At 41.5% G+C, this 19,535-nt stretch overlaps 1 protein-coding gene across 1 annotated transcript in view; it reads right to left on the reverse strand.

The window, feature by feature from the left end:
* Positions 1-19,535, reverse strand: part of PEX14 (peroxisomal biogenesis factor 14) — a 104,742-nt gene that overhangs the window by 18,265 nt on the left and 66,942 nt on the right. Inside the window, exon 4 of the mRNA XM_077837423.1 lies at positions 5,969-6,091. Coding sequence (XP_077693549.1) covers positions 5,969-6,091 — 123 coding nt within the window. The remainder of the gene's footprint in view (positions 1-5,968; positions 6,092-19,535) is intronic.

Genomic DNA, 19,535 nt, shown 5'->3' on the forward strand with positions numbered 1-19,535 from the left:
CAACACCCCTAAAATAACCTTGTGACCCCCCTGCAACTCCCTTTTGGGTCAGGACCCCCAATTTGAGGGTCTCCCCCGTGAAATATGTATTGTATAGGGTAAAAGCACACAAAGGACCAAATTTCACAGGGGGGGACCAGATTGCACAGTCTGTGATGCATTTTTCATGGTCGTGAATTTGGTACGGCCCTACTCACTGCCCATGGAGATTTCCTGCTGCCTACCCCTTCTTGTAGGTGTCTCATTGCAGGAATTCTTCCGAAACCCCAGCCCCCCAGGCACTATAGATAGAAAATGTACCCATTAAGGAGGCATAATGGGAACCTGCTACCTTTGAGGACATGGTTCCCAGCATACCCACCAAGTGGAAATCTGAGTGAATCAGAAGAAAGCCTGTGCCACTTGAACTGGTAGAATGGATGAACAACAGTAGTCTGGAGAACTAAATGAGTGGGGAACTCTAGAACTCTGCTCAAGATGCAACACCCAGTTCCTAATAACACAATTTTTCTAATCTCATTTCTCAGACCAAATCTCATCTCATCTCATCTCATCACAGCTAAGGCTGGAGTCAAACAAAAGGAAATCTAGTGTCACGCTTGGGGGTCAGTGGCTCAGTTGGGATTAGAACCCTGGATCTGCTTGGATTTCCAGTTCTCTGTGCTGAACCCCAAACTAAAAACATCATTCCATGACAAAATAACTCAATCGATGGTGAACTCCCAACCATAAAGGATTAATTAATCCCAGAGGTGCTATGGGTCCCAAATGTGCCATGTGCATGGACTCCCCTAGTTGTCCCCACCTACCCCCACAGCTGCTCTGACCTCCGGTGAAATTAAGAGACACCTGTAAGTCCCTGTCAGCTTTGCCCTTTCACCTCTCTCATCTCTCCCTCTGTTCCTATAATGCTCGTGCTAAGAACATTTTATTGCCCCCTGGTTTTCATTATTAATGAAAAGGGACCAGAATGATCTTTCCTAAAGTTCAGAGAGTCTATAAAGACAAGAAGCTGAAATGCCATTTTACTCGTTTTAGAGATGTGTGAAACAATTCTGTCTTGTGGCAAAAAAAAAAAGAGAGAGACAGAGAGAGAGAAAGAAAGAAACTAAACTGGAAAGGGACACAGGCAGGATCTGCATCAACCATGTGATATTACAAAGAGGGGAAGGCCACACGGAATCAGAATTGTGCTTAAGATCCCCTCTCAGGCTCTCTCTCTACCAGTTGTTATCTAAGCCCAGGATTGAGACTTGGAACTCCTGAGCTCTCCTACACTGACTTCCTTCTATGTTCTTGGGCACTTGCCAACTGCCTTGACTTAACCTCTGTGCCTCAGTTTCCCCATCTGTAAAATGGGAATAGCAAGACTTATGCTGTGAGGGTCAATGAGTTAATGTGAAGGAGGTGAAAAGAACTAAGTACTTCAAACCCTACTACTCAGTCAGAAAATGAGCAGTGCTTCCCTCGTTCGTCACTGGAGATACTAGACTTCCATCTGTCCCTCACCACTCAAGGTTCCCATATGCCCATATTGCACTATACCGAGACACACAGTTGTGCTGCTCTAGCTTCTATTCCGAACTAATCATGGGGAAGGAAGAAAAATAACACTTGCCACTTCCATTAAGTGTTCTATCAGAAGGTCTCAGTCCTTCACCAATGTTAAGGAATCTTCACAAGCCCCTGTGAGGCATGGAAAGGATATTGCACCCTTTTACAGATGGGGAAACTGAGGCTCGGAAAGTTTAAGTGAACTTTTATGGTAGCTCATTTGCTACAGGCAGCTTCATCTATTGGACGGTGATAGCTTGATAAATATTTGCCCAAGGTCACACAGGAACTGTGTATAAAATCTGCATGAATGGAGTCATGGAGAGGGACGCAGACAATGCCTGGGTGATAAGCAAACAGCTTTGCACACCTATTTCAGAAACTCCCCCGAGTTTGCTTGTAATTAAGGGGACTAGAAAGGTAAAAAATATCTAAACCCAATTAATCATTTAAATATTTAAAGTCAGATTTTTGTCCTCACTCCCGGATTAGTGTATTTCATAACACCAGGAGCAGACAGCCTTTTTTTTTTTTTTTTTAACTGGGGGTTCATTTCAGAGCATGTTTAAACTAGTCAGATTGAGTGATGCTTCCAGCAACTAATCGCATGTCAAATAAAAGATATTTTATGTAATAAATTACCGCTACAAGTAATTCAAATGTCATTTATCAGTTTTATTATCAGTCAGGCAAAGTCTTGTTTCTCTATATTAATCAAAATCAAGCTTTTTTTTTTTTAAGCAGTTTTGACACCTCTTGGCAAAAATACAGGAAAGGAGAGATGGAATTACCCCCATGGAGAAGGGGTGAAATGGTATAGGAGGCACCAAGCTCAAAGACAATGACTGGAAACTTGAGGAATTTAATTCCCTCTGCCCCCAAAAGTTACTGTTGCTGCTCTAAAGCCAAACCAGGGATAGCTTCTACCTCTGGCAAAATCTATGCTATTTTTAAAAACTTACAAGGCTTTTTTTTTTTTTTTAAAGTACTTATATGGCTAATAGCTATTGCCAATGAAAGATCAGAATTTACTCTACTGCCTCCACTCCCAGCACAATCTGTGCAGCAGGAGGTATTTAAATCATATAATTTGTTTCCTGCATCATCTCCTTCAGAACAGACGGCATTACCAAGAGCACAGGAGCCCAAGTACAATGGAATCTGGTGAGGCTCACAGGATTTAAGTTCAGCTCTCTGACTGGCCTTTGTCTCTTGAGTACTTTTGAGCACTACCTACAGAGGCGCCCAGATACTATGGTGGTGAGGGTCATACAAGGACACAGAGTAGATAGAGAATAGAAATGGGTTATTTCCTATACAGTGCAGCACCTGATGAATCTACCAAAGATTAAGCGGCTTGGTAAACTATCATGGAAACAACTGACCTGGGACAGATTTGGGCCTTTGAAGAAATATCCATCAAGCTATCACTGTCCAACAGATAAAGCTGCCTGTAGCAAATGAGCTACCTCAAAAGATCATCGGGCCAAGTCTGCAGGGACACTCTGTCCTGCAGCAGAGCGTAACCCGCCAGCCATAAGGCGATTCATAGGTTATTACTTGTGCATTTCCAACAGTGTGAAAAGCGCTGTATAGGCAGATATGGAGAAAGGCCTATATCTAACTAGACAACATCCAGCAAGGGAGGGGCAAGAGGAATGGCAAAAGCAATGCAACCAAAGGGTGAGGTTAGGCATGCATCTTTTTAATTTCACTATTATTCTTTTTATAACCATACTTTGAGGCTCAGTGCAAATACAAGGGTCTTCAAAGAAGCAATGGGGGGGAAGGACAGAGGGGTAGGACACTGCCTAAGATGGCCCCATTTGTGCTATTCCGTGTGCTTTAGGATTGCTAGAGAACGTAGTGTTTGGTTCACATGTAGAAGACCCCGCACAGTTGCCAACCCCACGCAATCAAAAAGCAAAAGTCGGGTCATAAAAAAAAAAAAAAAATCACAAGACTGGCTTAAAACTATGAGATTTAAAAAAAAAACAAAAAAAACACCCAACTTTTGAGTTCTTCTCATTTGCCTTCTAATTTTTGAGCCTTTAGGGGCCATGTTTTCAAGCTTGTCTCTGCAATCAGGAAAACTACAAACATACATTTTTTTAAAAAGCAGAGATTCTCACCTATTCGTAGAACTCCAAGAGCCAGGGCTCTAGAGGAATACCATATCGTTCAAAGCTTGTGATAAAGTTGTGAGGGCTGGCAACACTGGCATTGTTTTCCAGTTTACCCTATGTGCCTCCTCACTGCTTTGGTAATTTTAATGGGAATCTATGACATAAACAGAGCACAGACCCTGCCTGTACTGGATCCTGAAATGAGCTAGTTAAAACTGCACTTGGACACAGCTGTCACTAATATGGGGCTAAGTACAGTTTCCCTGACCAAGATAGAGAAGGTCTGATTTGGGGGTTATTTTCTGTGACCATGATAGCTAGAGATTAGATCGAGACACAAAATTCATATTTCAATCCCCCTTCCCAAACGTCTGGAGGCACTGAAATTTGGATTCTTGTGCAGCCCATTACAGACAGCAAAGCTCTCATTCCAAACCTTCCTCTCGCCACACAAAAGTTCAAGATATGTCAGAATGAGGGAGGTCATTTTGGACCATCTCTAGTGATAGCCACATTGTGCCATAAACTAACCACTCCCGCCCAGTGCAAGTCAGCACATGGGTTGTGGAACCATGCTCGAATTCCGCCACTGTGTTTAAACAATGTTGTACCTAGCATGAGGCCTAAATAAAGAGCCAAGTTCCGTGCAAACAATAGAAATACTTTATGCCTCCTTCGGCAATAACACGACCACTTAGCACTTACATGGCGCATTTCATCCTAAGATCTGAAACCACTTTACAAAGGAGGGTAAGTAACATTAACCCCGTTTCACAGAAAGGGTTCCTGAAGCACAGAGGTTAAGTGACTTGCCCAAGGTTACACACCTAAACCAGTGACAGAGCTAGGCATAGCAGACAAGTCACCTGACTCCCAGTTATGGGCCCTATCTGCTGGACCACAGAAAGGACATGGGTAGATGGGTGCATTACCTGCAACACCAGAGAGCATCAACATCATCGCAATAACACTGTTTTAGGAGCTACTGACTGGTAGGAACAATAACAAGCTCAGTCCTTGGTACTTGGCAGGTAAGTGAAGGAAGAAATGCTTTTCAAACTGCCAGCCACAAATATGAGCTGAATAGTTCCTCTTGATGGATTTTTAATGGTGTGCACATTTTGGTTTTTATTGTATGGAGCTTAGGTACATTTGCATTTTAAAACAAACCTAGCAAAAAGTATACGTAAATCTTAAGTCTACACAGATTCCACTGGGACTTTTAAAACGGGGTGTGTGTGTGTGTGTGTATTTTAATATAACAGCCATATATACATATATATACACAGTACACCCAAAAATTTTGCAGTCCTTCTTTAAGAATGGGGGTGTGATTGGATAACACTAGGTGTTTTTGAAGATAAATAAGCACCATTATTATTTATAATTATTTGTAATGCCATAGCACCCAGAGCCCCAATCACAGGTGGGGACCTGTTTTAGATTTTGCATACACACTAGGAAGACATAGTCCATGCCCTGAAGAACTTACATTCTAGTTTGCTGAAATTCTTTATTCACCTGTCTTAAGCAACTACTCAAGGGATCAATTATAAAAATCAGTCATTTATGGGAGGTAAGTCTTCCAATTAATATGGAGCAGAATTATACTCAGTACCTTTGTGGATAGTTTGTGATGGATTCCTAAAAGCAGGAGTTTGCCTAGTAAAGGTGAACTCTTGTACAGGTTCCATTGTAAAATAAATAACTTTTGACTTTTATAGCACCTTCTATCCAAGGACCTCATTCTACTATTCAAATATTAAATAATTAAATCTCATAAATCTCCTATGAGGTAGGGAAGTACTAGCCCCCAATTTTTTTTTGGGGGGGTGGTGGGGGGGAATGAGGCCTACAAAGGTTAAGGGATTTGTCCAGATCTATACAGTGAGTCAGTGGCAGAGTTGGAAACAGAAACCAGATCTCTCTACACCATGATACCTAAGCATAAGCGACAACAGACTATCATTTACCACATTAGTCTGTGGACTAGTATAGCTTGTACCTCAGCTGCCTTGTGTGACACCTTGTGATTGTGTCTGCTGTGTATTTATGTCACTTGCATCAACAATTAAAAAGTGTATTTAAAGTAAGATCAGGGGTCTGATTCTGACAACAAGTGGGCTATTTGCTAGAAACAACCACCGCAGATTCCACTGTTTCCTGGGATTCAGCATTGCAAGCTAGTATCGTTAAAGGAGCACAGAGGTAAGGAAGCAGATAGGGAATAGGATAGCAAAATCATTGCATAAAATGATAGGACCAGGTGCTTTCAAGAGGCTACTTACTGTACGGCAAGAGGTGAAGGGGCTGCGTTGGCACCAGCTGTGTGGAAGGACCCAGAGACTGTGGCTCATCTGTGGTAGTGCCCGACTGCTGGAAAGCCAGGTCAATTTCTTCATCCGTCAGTCCTGGGGGAGAAGAGGAAACGAGATCAGTTTAGCATCTTTACTCACTTGATGCGCCTGTAATTAAATCTGCAAGCCTGGCAGAACCCTTTCAAGCTGCAGAAGGATTCTGGTAGTGATTCGAGCAGCATCGCCTCCCCGATTTTGGATTCACTAAAATCACTCCCTCTCTTCTCTCAGTTGCAATTTAACCTCAAGCGACAGAATATTAGCCTCAACGCTGCTTCCAAATGTGGCTCATTCAATTTCCTTAATTTATCCTTGAGTTTATTGCTGCTTTGGAAGTAGTTTTCTATTGCAATTCTCCATTCTTCCCCCGAAAAAAGATACCATCAACTGCAAATGTGGCTCATTTTAATCTGTAATGGTGTAAAAAAAAAAAAAAAGAGGGGAAAAAACCAACAATAATGCATGAAAACAGACAGGGAAACAAAAAACTAATTATTGGGTTAGACGACTAATTAGTCTAGATCGTTTCCAAAGACGGGAATAATTTGCTTTATTTTATGACAAATGTAGAAATAAAAAGAAAAAATCAGGACTGACTGTGATTAGTATGAATGGGACACAGAATGAAAGGAGGAAATAAAACTAACAAAACAGATCAAAACAAGGCCAAGCTCAAACTTTCAGACTAGCACTGTCCCAGCCTACTACTGCCTGATTATATTGCCCGAGGCCAGCCTGGTTTTTATTTCGCACATCGCTGTAGCCAAGCTGCACACATGGTACATTGTGGTGCAGTCTTTCCTGTCACTGGAAAATGTGAAGGTGCCCATCTGTAAGTGGCCACAACATATGGAGAGAATTTGCCCTACGAGGGGAAAGAGAACAGCAGCTGAAAGATTCATGATGACCAGCATCTGTGAAGGAAGCAAGCACAGCTGGATGGCTTTTTCAACAGGAGAAAATGTGCTCTAGCAAAAGAATGTGGTGCTAGGGTGGAGACTGTGATGTGGGGCCTGGGAGAGTGTGTACTGTCTGTGGAATGCCATACACTGCACACAGAATCAGGAAAAAGGCCAGGTTCCTGCCCTGAGGAGCTTACAATCTAGCTCAGGCACCCCCACCACCACATGGGATAGCAGTGCTTATGCAACAAAGTGTTGAAATACTGGGAGTGAGATGATCAGAGTAGCCGGGCTTGCAAAAGAAACAAATTTCAAGGGGGCTGGGATCTGGAGGAGAAGAGAGGGGCAACTTGGCTCTCAGAAAGCAGTTCCAAGCAGACAGGACGGCAAGGAAGATGGCATGAAGCTGAGAGTGGGGGGAGAAATCAGAGGGAGCACTTTCTCTCAAGCATGAGATTAGCAGAGTACTGCCACGTGGTTATTCTTGGTACTATTGGCAGATAGAATGCTTGGAACTTTCCCCCTAGAGCACTTAACATCATGGTGAGGAGTAATATAGGACACATCCAGGATTCTGAGAACATTACTCCTGCTTGGAGAAGTTAACCTAGGATCTGAAATCTGACCGCATGTTCTGTATCCACACAGAAAAGACTAATCCATAACACAAACAACACTGCAAGAAGTAGGTGTTTGAGGCGATCTCTGGACAGCTACTTATTAATGCATAGCACTGACAACGCTTCTGATCTTCAGAGGGTTTTATATTTATTAGCTGATCTTCATAACACTCCTATGAGTTACGTTACTTATTATCATCCCAATTTTACAATGGGAAAACCGATGCACAGAAAGGTTACGTGACTTGTCCAAGGTCACAGAGAGTTGTCAGTGTCAGAAACAGGATTATAAATCTGAAGTTCCTGGCTCCCAGTCTTGTGCTTAGGCAACACACACACTCTCTCTCTCTCTCTCTATCTGTGTTGGATGCATGCCTCATCAGGGCAGAGACTCAGAAAGAGACACATGAAAAACAAAGAGAGATTGTCTACATCAACTCAGGCTTCTATTTTAAAGTCCCAGTAGCAATATTTATGGTATCTAAACCATGTTAGAAAGCAAAGTCCTAATAAGAAAGGAACTGCTTTAACCAGTTCATAATTATCCAATAGAAGAGAGAGCATAAGCAGATGCCAGCATTGTAGATCACCAGCAACTGTGGAATTTTATAAAGCTGGAGCCAGACACACAAGCCAATATTAGCTGCTGGCTGCAAATGTGGCTCTCTCTAAAAAGGGGCATTTTGTTCTATTTCCATGCAAAGGTAGCAGATGTGATAACATTTAACATTGAAGAACATACAATTAGTTATGGAGGATACTTTGTCCTTGAGATCTTTGAGCTATGAAAAGAACAGGAAATAATGCTCATTGTTTCCCGCCCCCTCAATTCTCAGCCTGTTTGGGAAAAAAAAAAGTTTTACAGATAAAATTTCTTGCATTATTCTGGTCATGCCCACTAATGACACGATAGTGTCACTATTTCCATTACAAAATCCTGTTTTAACAGGGAAGGAAAAACTCATGTGAATGGTAATGAGATATGGAGCCTTTCATATCTAGGTTGCTGGTTTGAATCCAGCACAAGTTAGGAGTGAGTGAAAGTTGCTACCATCCAATGGCTATTCTGTGGCCTCCATGAAGTAGCCTCATTCACATTACTAGTCGACAACAAATCTCTGCATCTCAGAAAACACTACCAAATTGGTCCCCCTGTTAATAAGCAGAGGACAAGATTATAACAAGCAGAGACTGAACACTGTCAATCTGGCACTTTTCACAAACTCTAACAAAAATGTACAATATATTTGAAAAAGTCTTTTCTCAGGAGTATATAATTTAGCCATCAAAGTTCACTTTGGACTGAAATTTGCCTCACATACCCCAGTAGCAATTTTTCCAAACTCAGGTATGTCTAACTTTGTTTTCCAGGCTCGGGAATGCAAAAAATTATATCATTAATATAAGGACATGGGAATTTCTGTACCAGATCAGACCACTGGACCATCTAGCCCCCGTGTCCTGTCTTGACTTACCATGATGGCTGGTCTGCTCTTTATTAAACAAATTCAAGTAACTTGACCTCACTCCACCTATGTCTCTTCTGGCTTGCCTAAGCCAAAATGAAGCCAAGGGTCTTGGTACTACCCAGAGACAATACTTCAATAGAGCCTATCAGCTACTTAGAGAAGAGAAAGTGCTGGTGTAAGTGACACCAGCTCACTATATTCACCATGTATCATGGCAGAAGAATATTTCCACTACTTGGCTGCTCTTGGGTTGGTGCTGGTTCATGGACAACAAACCTCATCAGCTTCCACCATTCGCCTCCCACCACAACTTCCACTAAGAATTTATAGTCCTTCATCACAGCAGCATCTAAAAAGCATTCACAGTCTTGTTCATTTCTCTTACCTAGTATGAATTTAGCAACCCAAATATAACACAGTCTCTCTTGGGCACACAACAGTGCCACAAAATCTAAAGCCTTGTGCTTAATAAGATTGTCTTTGGGGACAACTGTGTCAATAGAATCATATCAGTATAATAGAAGATTCCCCCCTCCCAACCCTCGCCTCCCCCCAGTTTGAAAGGCAAACATTTTAGATCTTCTGGAGTTGCAGCAAGATCAAGACCATGCAGAATCCAAAAGGTTAAAAGGAACAATAAAGGAAACTGCCAATTGTAAGTGAATTATATTTGGCTTTGAAAGCTGAGCCACGGCTATATTATAAAAGGCATCTCTTTGCGTTGTTTACCATCACCCTGACTAATGCAGGCCTTTTTTTTTTGTTTTAAATAATCTCATGCAAATTAGACACACACTTCCTTCCAGTTGATTGCTATCTGCAAGGAATAATCTAACCACAGAGGGTACTGAGAAAGGACTGAACTGAGAAGGATGTAAGGAAACTGTCTTCACAGCCCTACAGAATGCAAACCTCCCCCACCTCCCATCTCTGGTCCATCTATCTCATACCTCCTTAGAGCCACAGCTTTTGTAAGAATTAGTCATAATTTTCATAAAGTCATAAAATTTTCTTTTTAGGTCTGAGGGTGTTGATTTGCATTATCTGACACTCAACAGTGTTTTGCATTCAGATGTTCTTGTTGCCTTTCTCTCAGGAACTTCACTATTGTTGCCATTTCCGATTTTCAGGAAAACCACCCAGCCTCTGTAAATTGTAGCTAAACACAGAATCAAAACAAATTAGAGAATGAAGCAGGGAGGTAAAAGTCCCCTTTGCGCCTGGGATATCGTGTTGGAAGCTCCATTGCTTGGGACTTTTAAAATTATACTATCTATCTACAAAAAGAAAAGAAGGACTTGTGGCACCTTAGAGACTAACAAATTTATTTGAGCATAAGCTTTTGTGAGCTACAGCTCACTTCAGCTGTAGCTCACGAAAGCTTATGCTCAAATAAATTTGTTAGTCTCTAAGGTGCCACAAGTCCTTCTTTTCTTTTTGCGGATACAGACTAACACGGCTGCTACTCTGAAAACTCTCTACCTAGACTCTTTTATAAAATCCATTATTGTAGTACCTGAGGACTTCACACAAAATAAAACTTTTACTCTTGCAACACCTCTGTGAGGGAGGGAAGTATTGCTGTCCCCCCATTTTACAGTTGGGAAAGTGATGCACAGAGAGATTAAAGTGACTTATCCAAGATCACACAAGCTAGGTCTATTCTACAGACCTATATCGGTATAACTATGTCACACTGGGGTGTGAAAAATCCATACCCCTGAACAAAGCAGTTATAGCAACCTAATCCACCCCCCTCCCCGTAGCGTAGTCAGTGCTATGTCGACCAGAAAACTTCTCCCACCAACAGAGCTACTGCCTCTCGGGGAGGTGGATTAACTACGCTGACGGGAAAAGCTCTCCCATCAGCACAGTAGCGTCTTCACTAAAGCACTACAGCAGTTGTGCCGCTGTAGCCCTGTACATGAAGACAAGCCCGCAGTTAGTCTGTGGGAGAGCTGGGAACTGCCCCCAATCTGCTATGTCCCAGCCCCGTGCCTTAACTACAAGGCCAGCACTTCCTGGATAAAACACGAGGATAACATAGGGTAGGGAAAAACCCTGCATTAGCGGGGAGATGGACAAAATGAGCTATTAAAACCCTTTTATCTCCAACATACGCTCCTGTTAGGGCACTTTGTTCATTCCCCATCCTGTGTGGGTATTGTTCCCTACAATAATACTCGCCAGAGCTTCACCCAGTTCAGTGACTCAAGCAACAGGATTTTCACTAGTTCTCTGAAGGTAGAATTGGTTTTGAGGAGAAAACGTCACGCTAGGAAAGGATAAGAAACTTTATCCCTGCCCCAGCAGAAAAAAATGTTGAGTAAAATTCTTTTGTCGGTTTCAAAAGCTGACTTTACTATCACTTTGTCTGATAGACTGGCCCCAGGGGCTGTCGCCACACCTACACTTCTACAGAGACAAACAAGCAGGTTTTTTCCCCTCCCCTCCCTGTTTCTGTTGAAAAGCAAACAAAATAAAACTGGCTGACTTTGTTTAATTGCCATGAATCACCTGCCTGCATGATGCCTATATCAAATCACATAACTGAAAGGAAGACCTATCAGCAGGTATCCTGAAATGACATTACAGTCCTGTTCCTGAAAGCCACTGAGTCACCTGTTCTCATAAGAACATGGTCACAGTTTAAAAGAATCACCATAGAAGCATCCTGGAATCTGATCCACATTAATGATTCTACCTGTTTAGAGTCAGTTCCACGCACTGCTACCTGGGTCCTTTTAATCCAGATGCCAGTACTGTTTTTCCTCCAACACCCAGTCCTTTGAAAAAGTTCATAGAGTTTCATACATATCACTGGTTTCAGAGAAACAGCCGTGTTAGTCTGTATTCGCAAAAAGTAAAGGAGTACTTGTGGCACCTTAGAGACTAACCAATTTATTTGAGCATGAGCTTTCGTGAGCCACAGCTCACTTCATCAGATGCATCTGATGAAGTGAGCTGTGGCTCACGAAAGCTCATGCTCAAATAAATTGGTTAGTCTCTAAGGTGCCACAAGTACTCCTTTACTTTATACATATCACTGGGGTCAAAGGTACAATCCCTTGATCCTTCTCCTTCCATATGTCCTTGATAAAGGGCCAACATCAGGTCAATTTCAGCTTAAGGTTTTACCAAAACTCAAAGTCAATAGAAACATCTCTGTGATTTTTTTTCTTCATTTAAATGAAGTCATTTATTTGGATCTGAACACTTTCCAGATGCACTTGTAACTCCAATATTGTACAAGCACATGTGAACCTGAATGTCAACATGAAAATGACCAGTCTAGTTTAACTGTCAAACAGAGAAAGGAAAAAAGTAAAGCAATTTTCAAACTAATTTAGAGTGCTTTGAATTATTTCCCACTGTAATAATCTACGGCACTGTTAATTACACAACTGAGAACTATTTATTTATTTATTTCTGTACAACTGTTTAATGTGCCAGAGGTCCCTCTAAGCAGCATTCGGACTTGACAACAGTGCCTTCCCCTCAGTTATCTTGCCCTAACTTAAGAGAAACCCTGATTGACAGCACAAGGCTAAATATTCAGCTAAGCACCCAGGAAGGAAAGGGTTAAAAATGGCATACTATTTTCCCTGGACATTAAAAAAACCCCTGGCAGCAGTTTCTCTTCCTGGGCTTTTGGAGTCTATAATAAAATAAAGTGTAATGGAGGAGAGGAGGGCAATGTCAGAGGGTGAGGGTTTGGGAGAGAGGTTGTTAAGTATCTCCCTCTCCTCAGCCATGTTTACTCCATTTACAGGACCCTGAGTGACTGATATATGGACAGAGGGAGAATGAGCAGGCAGTTGCTGCCTCCCCAAATATCAGAGTGGTGGGGGAGACACCCTCAAACGCCTAAAACCCTCAAACTCTCTGTAAAGTGCTCAAAATTAAAAAGGCAGACGGAGAGACTCAGCCAGGGAAAGAAGAAAAAGTAAAACAGGAGGAAAATTTTTATTTATTATTAACATTTTGTTGGAACAGTGGAGTGCAATAAGGACTCTCAGAGCCGTTAAAAGTCGCTGGGTGACCTGTAGACCCCTATTTCCCAGAGCCTTGTATAAAATTGAATTTTTTAAACATAAATTACACGTAATGACGACACTGTAAAAACTAACAGTAATGGAAAGCTGTGCTGTATTTCATTAGCCTGTATTATTCCATGCCACCTGATCCAGCCGGGCCTTGTTTATGAGTTAGTGTGTTAGCAGATGCCGATGGAAGCATTTGCTTCGACCTTGCTCTTCTCATTGGGGCATGAAATTACGACGGCAGCACCTTGATATTACAGCCATAAATACAGTAAACTGCAAATTTAAGCCAACGGCTCCTATTGTCTCCGAACATAAAGCTGATCGGTATTTATTTAAAAGGAGAACGAAAAAAAATATTATATATCACCTTGTTTATGGGTCTGATCCCCTCCCCCCCTTAATCTGCCTTATTCACTTGGTTAAATACTAAACAAACAAACTAAATCCTCCCTATTTTCTACTGATTATATATTCTCATGAAATGAGTATTGTTTTCATAAAACTGGATCAAAGTATCTTCACCCTGAACAAGAAGGGTCTGGCTACTGGTTTAGTGCATCTTTAAATGAAAAACCAGGAACACATGCTGCAACTTTTCCTCTTTGTTTCTAAATGTGAGAAGTTCAAAATATACTATGAAAAAGTTGCTACTGGTCACTCAGTGGGGCGGGGGGGTGTTTGTGTGTGTGAGAGAGAGAGAGACACACACACACACATATATTGTGTATGTTTTCCTCCAGTTATCTTCTGTTTTAAAATATGGTCCTTGTTAATGCTATTTCAAAAGGTGGCAGCAAAAGAACAAACACAGAAAAATAAATTTACAAAATAAAAAATAGGCACACACAAGAAAATGGTAGATCTCTCCCCTTAAGAAACAGGAAAAGCTTGGAGCATCATCTCCCGTGGGCATTTTGGGTAAATACCCATGCACTAAGATGCCCACACAATATATTAAATATAGGAGAGAAAAAAATCAACACAAAGGCAAAAGGACACTGGGTTATTGCAAAGCATATCACAGCATAAATCACAGCATTATAAGCTAGTGCAAAATGTATTTCACTGGTGGTTTAAAGGAGAGTAGACACAGTTTTGCCTGTCATAAGAGAGGTCAGGTCTTCCTCTTCTAATGCAAAGAGAGCTCTCCATTTGTATGAAGTATGTTATCTCTGTCCCACCCAGGAAAAAAGGGAGGGATAGCCAAAGCAAAGGCTTCCAGTACTAAATTATACATTTCAGGGACCCAAATTAGATTAGATAAATCACTAGAAATAGAGTATAGGGAACAATCATGGAAGAGGAGGAGGAAGTGGTTTGATTATGTGATGTAATATAGGAGGTCTTATCTATTTCAAAATTCTGTGAGGCTGCCAGATGAAGTATCACGGCCTCAATAGGATTTGAACTCATCACCTTTGAATCAACAGACTGCTTGCTCAGTTTGATTGTCACAGATTTTGCACAAGATCAGACAGGATCAGAAGTGCTCATGGTCTTAGTTACAGAGCACTCAAAGTTTTGTCCCTGAATATGGTCAAATTCCTATGTCACTACTATATGCAAAACCAGATAGGGACCTGTCTCTTTCTTAGCTCCTTACAAGGAGGCACTAGTCTATTAGACGTACCAAGTCTTTCTAGGTAGTGGTAAAACCAGCAAACAAGACAGAAGTGAGCTACCCCTCTATGTAACCTATACAGAGAGGTTTCAGAGTAACAGCCGTGTTAGTCTGTATTCACAAAAAGAAAAGGAGTACTTGTGCCACCTTAGAGACTAACCAATTTATTTGAGCGTAAGCTTTCGTGAGCTACAGCTTAAGTTTATGCTCAAATAAATTGGTTAGTCTCTAAGGTGCCACAAGTACTCCTTTTCTTTTTACCAAGAATGGAAGATGATCGAGACTAAATCTTCTCAGGAACATTTGCTTGAGGGCCAGCATGTACATCCACCCCCTAAAAATCCCAGATAATAGAGGAGGTTAGATGCTAATCTAATAAGCCTAATGTTCTCATAATATAAACACTTACTACCACGACAACTAGGCCTCCTTGGAAATGGGGCTCTGTATTCAGAGAAATGGACTCCTGATGCACCTAGCAGCTAATTCCTGTTCAAAAACATCAGATCGCATACTGTGGTCAGAGTCCTTGCACATGGACAGCTAGCAGGTCACATGGTGCTGGCTCCCCTCCTCATTACTTTATTTGTATTACAGTAGTGCCTAGAGCCCCCAACAGAGATCAGGGCCCTGTTGTGCTAGGTGTTGTCCATACACATAGTGGGGGGAACTCTCTGCCTAAGAGCTCACAGTCTAAATAGACAAGATAGAGCAAGGGTGAGGGAAGAAAGACAGGGGAGGTGACTTGGCCAAGGTCACAAAGCAGGTCAATGGCAGAGCTGGGCATAGAACCCTCTTCCCATGAGTCCTAGTCTAGTGCCCTGTCCACTGAACCATGGTGCTCCTTTTTTCTAAGCTGATACTACAGGCATCAAAAGGATCTAGGTACCTGTAAAAGATGCTAGAACAAGGAGCGGAGGCCAACCTAGCTGCCTCCATTACGGCCCATGACTAAAATAATAGGAAGAGGAAAAGAGGAGGAAGTAACAGGAGGTGCCACTGGGGATCTTAGACAACAGTAGGACTACTAAGGCCACCACCAGGAGACGCTGGCGGGAGAAGAGCAGGGAAGCAGGAAGCATGTGAAGGGGACTCAGTGGACAGATTATCAAGGGGAGTAGGTATCTGGGCAGCACACAAAGGGAGCTGGAACAAGAGGGAAGGGTACCTAGAGACTGGGTAGCATGTTCAGGGAGTCGGAAGCCAAGAGCTATAGCACACAGGCAGGGGAGAAGGGAACCAGACAGCAAAGAGGCGTGTGCGTGGAGAGAGAGGACTCAGTCGATTTGTTGTATCCACCTGCTTTTTCTGGTCTTTTACTTAAGATTGTAAATTATTTGGTGCAGGGACTCTTGTTCTGTGTCTGGACAGCACTGGGCACAATAGGGCCTCGATCCATCAATGGAGCTCCTTGGTGCTATCACAATACAAAGAATATATAACAACAATGCATGGAAGGGGAAGATGACATTAAGAACAGATAAAGACACAGTGTGATCAGTTGTTTGGCTGGGTTTTTTTAAGGACAAAAAGGTAATTGCATTAAACACAATTAAATTACAACAATATTTTCCTAATCCTAATTTTTCTGGTAAGCAATTGCTATAATTGTCACAGGGATGCTGTGTGACTGGAAATGAAATTGGAAAGTAGTCCATGAAACCTATTCTTTGCTAAAGTGGGGACCATGCTAACAACTCATATTCCGAAGGATCCAGGAGGAAAAGGCTATGGGCTCGCTTCTCTGATACGTGAATAGTTTTTGGTCTACACAGCACACAAATTAGCCAGCTATTGGGGGTGGAGAGGCGGGGAAGAAAATCCTCACCAAATCTTAGTTTAAAAAAGTTAGCTATAGAAAGTAGCATGGCTGCCAATCTTAACAAGAAACAGAAAGGTTGAAAAACTTTCATACAGTTCCTAAGTGTGAAACAAATGTCCATCCTTAACTCCTTAAAAGTTATTTAGTAGCAGAGAATGATGAGAATAATACTGACGTTTGGCTGATGTACAGTCAGAGAGAACTTTTTTTCTGGGTGGGAGAGGAGAAAATGTCAGTATTTTGGGGGTACGGACGGAAAAGTTTGAGGTTCTCTTTCAAAATCAGGTGACACCAAAAAAAAAAAAAAAAAACAATTTCAGAAGGATTTTTTTTAAGTCTTATCTTTAGAATTAAAATATTAAACTATATTTTCAGCTCATATGACCTGACCCACATCAAACAGTTGCATCTTCAAGGCACAACCTGCCATGCTGATCCCTTCAGGACCTAGGCTGACTGATATGGTGGGAGGGATAGCTCAGTAGTTTGAGCATTGGCCTGCTAAACCCAGGGTTGTGAGTTCAATCCTTGAGGGAGCCATTTAGGGATCTGGGGCAAAAATTGGGGATTGGCCCTGCTTTGAGCAGGGGGTTGGACTAGATGACTTTCTGAGGTCCCTTCCAACCCTGATATTCTATGATGAACATCACTACAGAATTCTAGCACAGAAGATGAGGGAGGAAGCGGGAACTCAAACAGTAACTTTGTTATTGCAGGGGAGCTGTAGCAAAAAAGCTTAAGTGGCTCCTTTGTTGAGGTGCTCAATGGTAACCTCTGAAGACTCTGTCTTTACAAGGTGACTTGCTCCCAGAACTGAAAACTGAAAGCACAGGCCTCCAATAGTCCAAGGTATGAGAATCGTTGGCCACATATGGATCTTTCTTCAAAGTTCCCATGTAAGATCAAATTAACTTGAAGAGGAAACATTTTGAATGGTAGAGAGGAGAGGCATCATTTTATAGACTGACAGGTTTGGTTAACTCTTTTGGTCAGGATTCCCTTGCTGGAAAGTGGTTCTGGAGTTCGCCCTCACTTTCCAATCGTCCCCAAATTTTCATAAATAAACTTTTATAAAAATTCCAGTTTCTTCTATAGGTTTATCCACTTATGCCACATGGCTCTGCATCTCTTGAAAGACTTGGAATGAATTTGGATCAGAAAATTCACATCGACCTGCAGGACTGGAAGACTAGTATGAAACTTCAGACCCAGAGTTTTTGAAGTCTGAGGTTTCGGAGTAACAAATCTTACAGAAGTACTGGTGATGCCTTGCTGGCATACTCAGGGCATATTAAAGAATCATTTAACAGGATTTGTTAGGAAGTCTGGGGTATAGCAGAATTTCTATATGAAAGAATGAGAAATATTTTCTTCAGTTGCTATTCCTGGTTCTTTATTTTACTCTAGAATTTCTGATGGCTCCACTAGCAAGGGAATCTGGCATATTTTACATTAAACAATGGCTATCAGGGAGTACTCTCTACAGCCTAAGGTTGATTGGAATGTATTTGCCTTGATGTTTCTTGCTGCCTCTGTTACTATCAACATTTTAAACTTCACAAATGAACCAACTAAACAAATCAGCCTAGGCTAATGCCAAGAAAAAACGTCTAAAATGTGTAGCTGTTGACCCTTTTAAGTGTGCGATAGGCAGAGACGTACCAAAGGCACATTAAGTCACATACAATTATTGCCATGTATATTATGCCTTCCTTACACAACAGGAAGTGTTGCTATAGTGGGGTGAGCACAATTACCTACTACTGCCCATTCCCAAAGCCACGGGAGAATGCTCTAATTAAATGTACACAGGATGGAAGCCAGAAACTAGAGAGTTTTAGATCCTTCTCTGTCACAGATTCCCTCTTTGCATCATGCAAGTCACCTCACCTTTCTGCCTCAATTTGCCCATCTGTAATATGGGGATAATGTTGCACACCTATATACTTCATCAGGGTATTGAGGGGATTAACTTGATAAGGAAAAATCCATCTAAGTGGTAGGTATTATATGGCACCTCTGATTTGCATCTCCCTGAAAGTGAGAGACATGCCAATATATTCATATGAGGAAGCATGGTAGCTAGTATTCATTATAAATCATGCCTGGTTTCTTTATTCTTTTTTGTTTTAGATACATCTTTTAAATGCCATTAAAACAATGTTTGTTGAATGCTAGTACAAAGCTAGCCACCTGTAAAATTAAAGGCTGATGGTGCCAATAAAAGGGTTGAAATACATTCTATTTAAGAGGTTCCTGCATTGTAATTTTAAAATATATTTTTAAATTATATCTACCTGCCCTTCACAATTCTGTTGGTTATCTCATATGCATTTAGAAAACAACTATCTATGTCATCACACAGGACACTGATCTCAGGTGGGGGGTAAGACACAGCAGCAGATGAACTTTTAAGAAACAAAAATTTTGTATTTGGGTTATGTGTACTTAGTAACAAAGGAGAAAGGAAGAAAGACAGAAAATACAGGGGACATGCAAATCTAATGGAAAATGTTCCATTTAGACAAAAGAGCGTTTTTTTCCATGAGTCTTCAGCAGCTCTTCAGAGTTCTGAATAAAACTAAAGAAGTCTGGATAAATTGCCCAAAAGACGACTCATGCTAACAACAGTAAAAATAACGAAGCAGTGGAAAATATTATGGTGACTACACAAACGCACACAGCGTACTCAACTGGTAAGGTATAAAAGGAGTTTCATCATTGCTCTCTCTGGGCATACACAAAACATGGTTCTCTAGGGTTACGATTACCATGCCAAATATACCTCCGGAGTTTTCTTTCTTGTATAATAAAAAGCCTTTGGGTTCTATTAAAATCAGGTTTCTGGGGTGAACACTCAGTTGTGATTTCAAGATTTGCTTTCAATGAGCAGTGGTTGTTTTCTGCCAGCGAACTCATTGGCTGGAATCTTCACAGAATGCAAACCAAAAGAGAGGCAACAACATGGTGGAAGTATATTCATTTAATAACTGGCGTGAATATTCAGAAACATTTGTG

The sequence above is a fragment of the Eretmochelys imbricata genome, chromosome 18, assembly GCF_965152235.1.
Source record: "Eretmochelys imbricata isolate rEreImb1 chromosome 18, rEreImb1.hap1, whole genome shotgun sequence".
NCBI lineage: Eukaryota > Metazoa > Chordata > Testudines > Cheloniidae > Eretmochelys > Eretmochelys imbricata.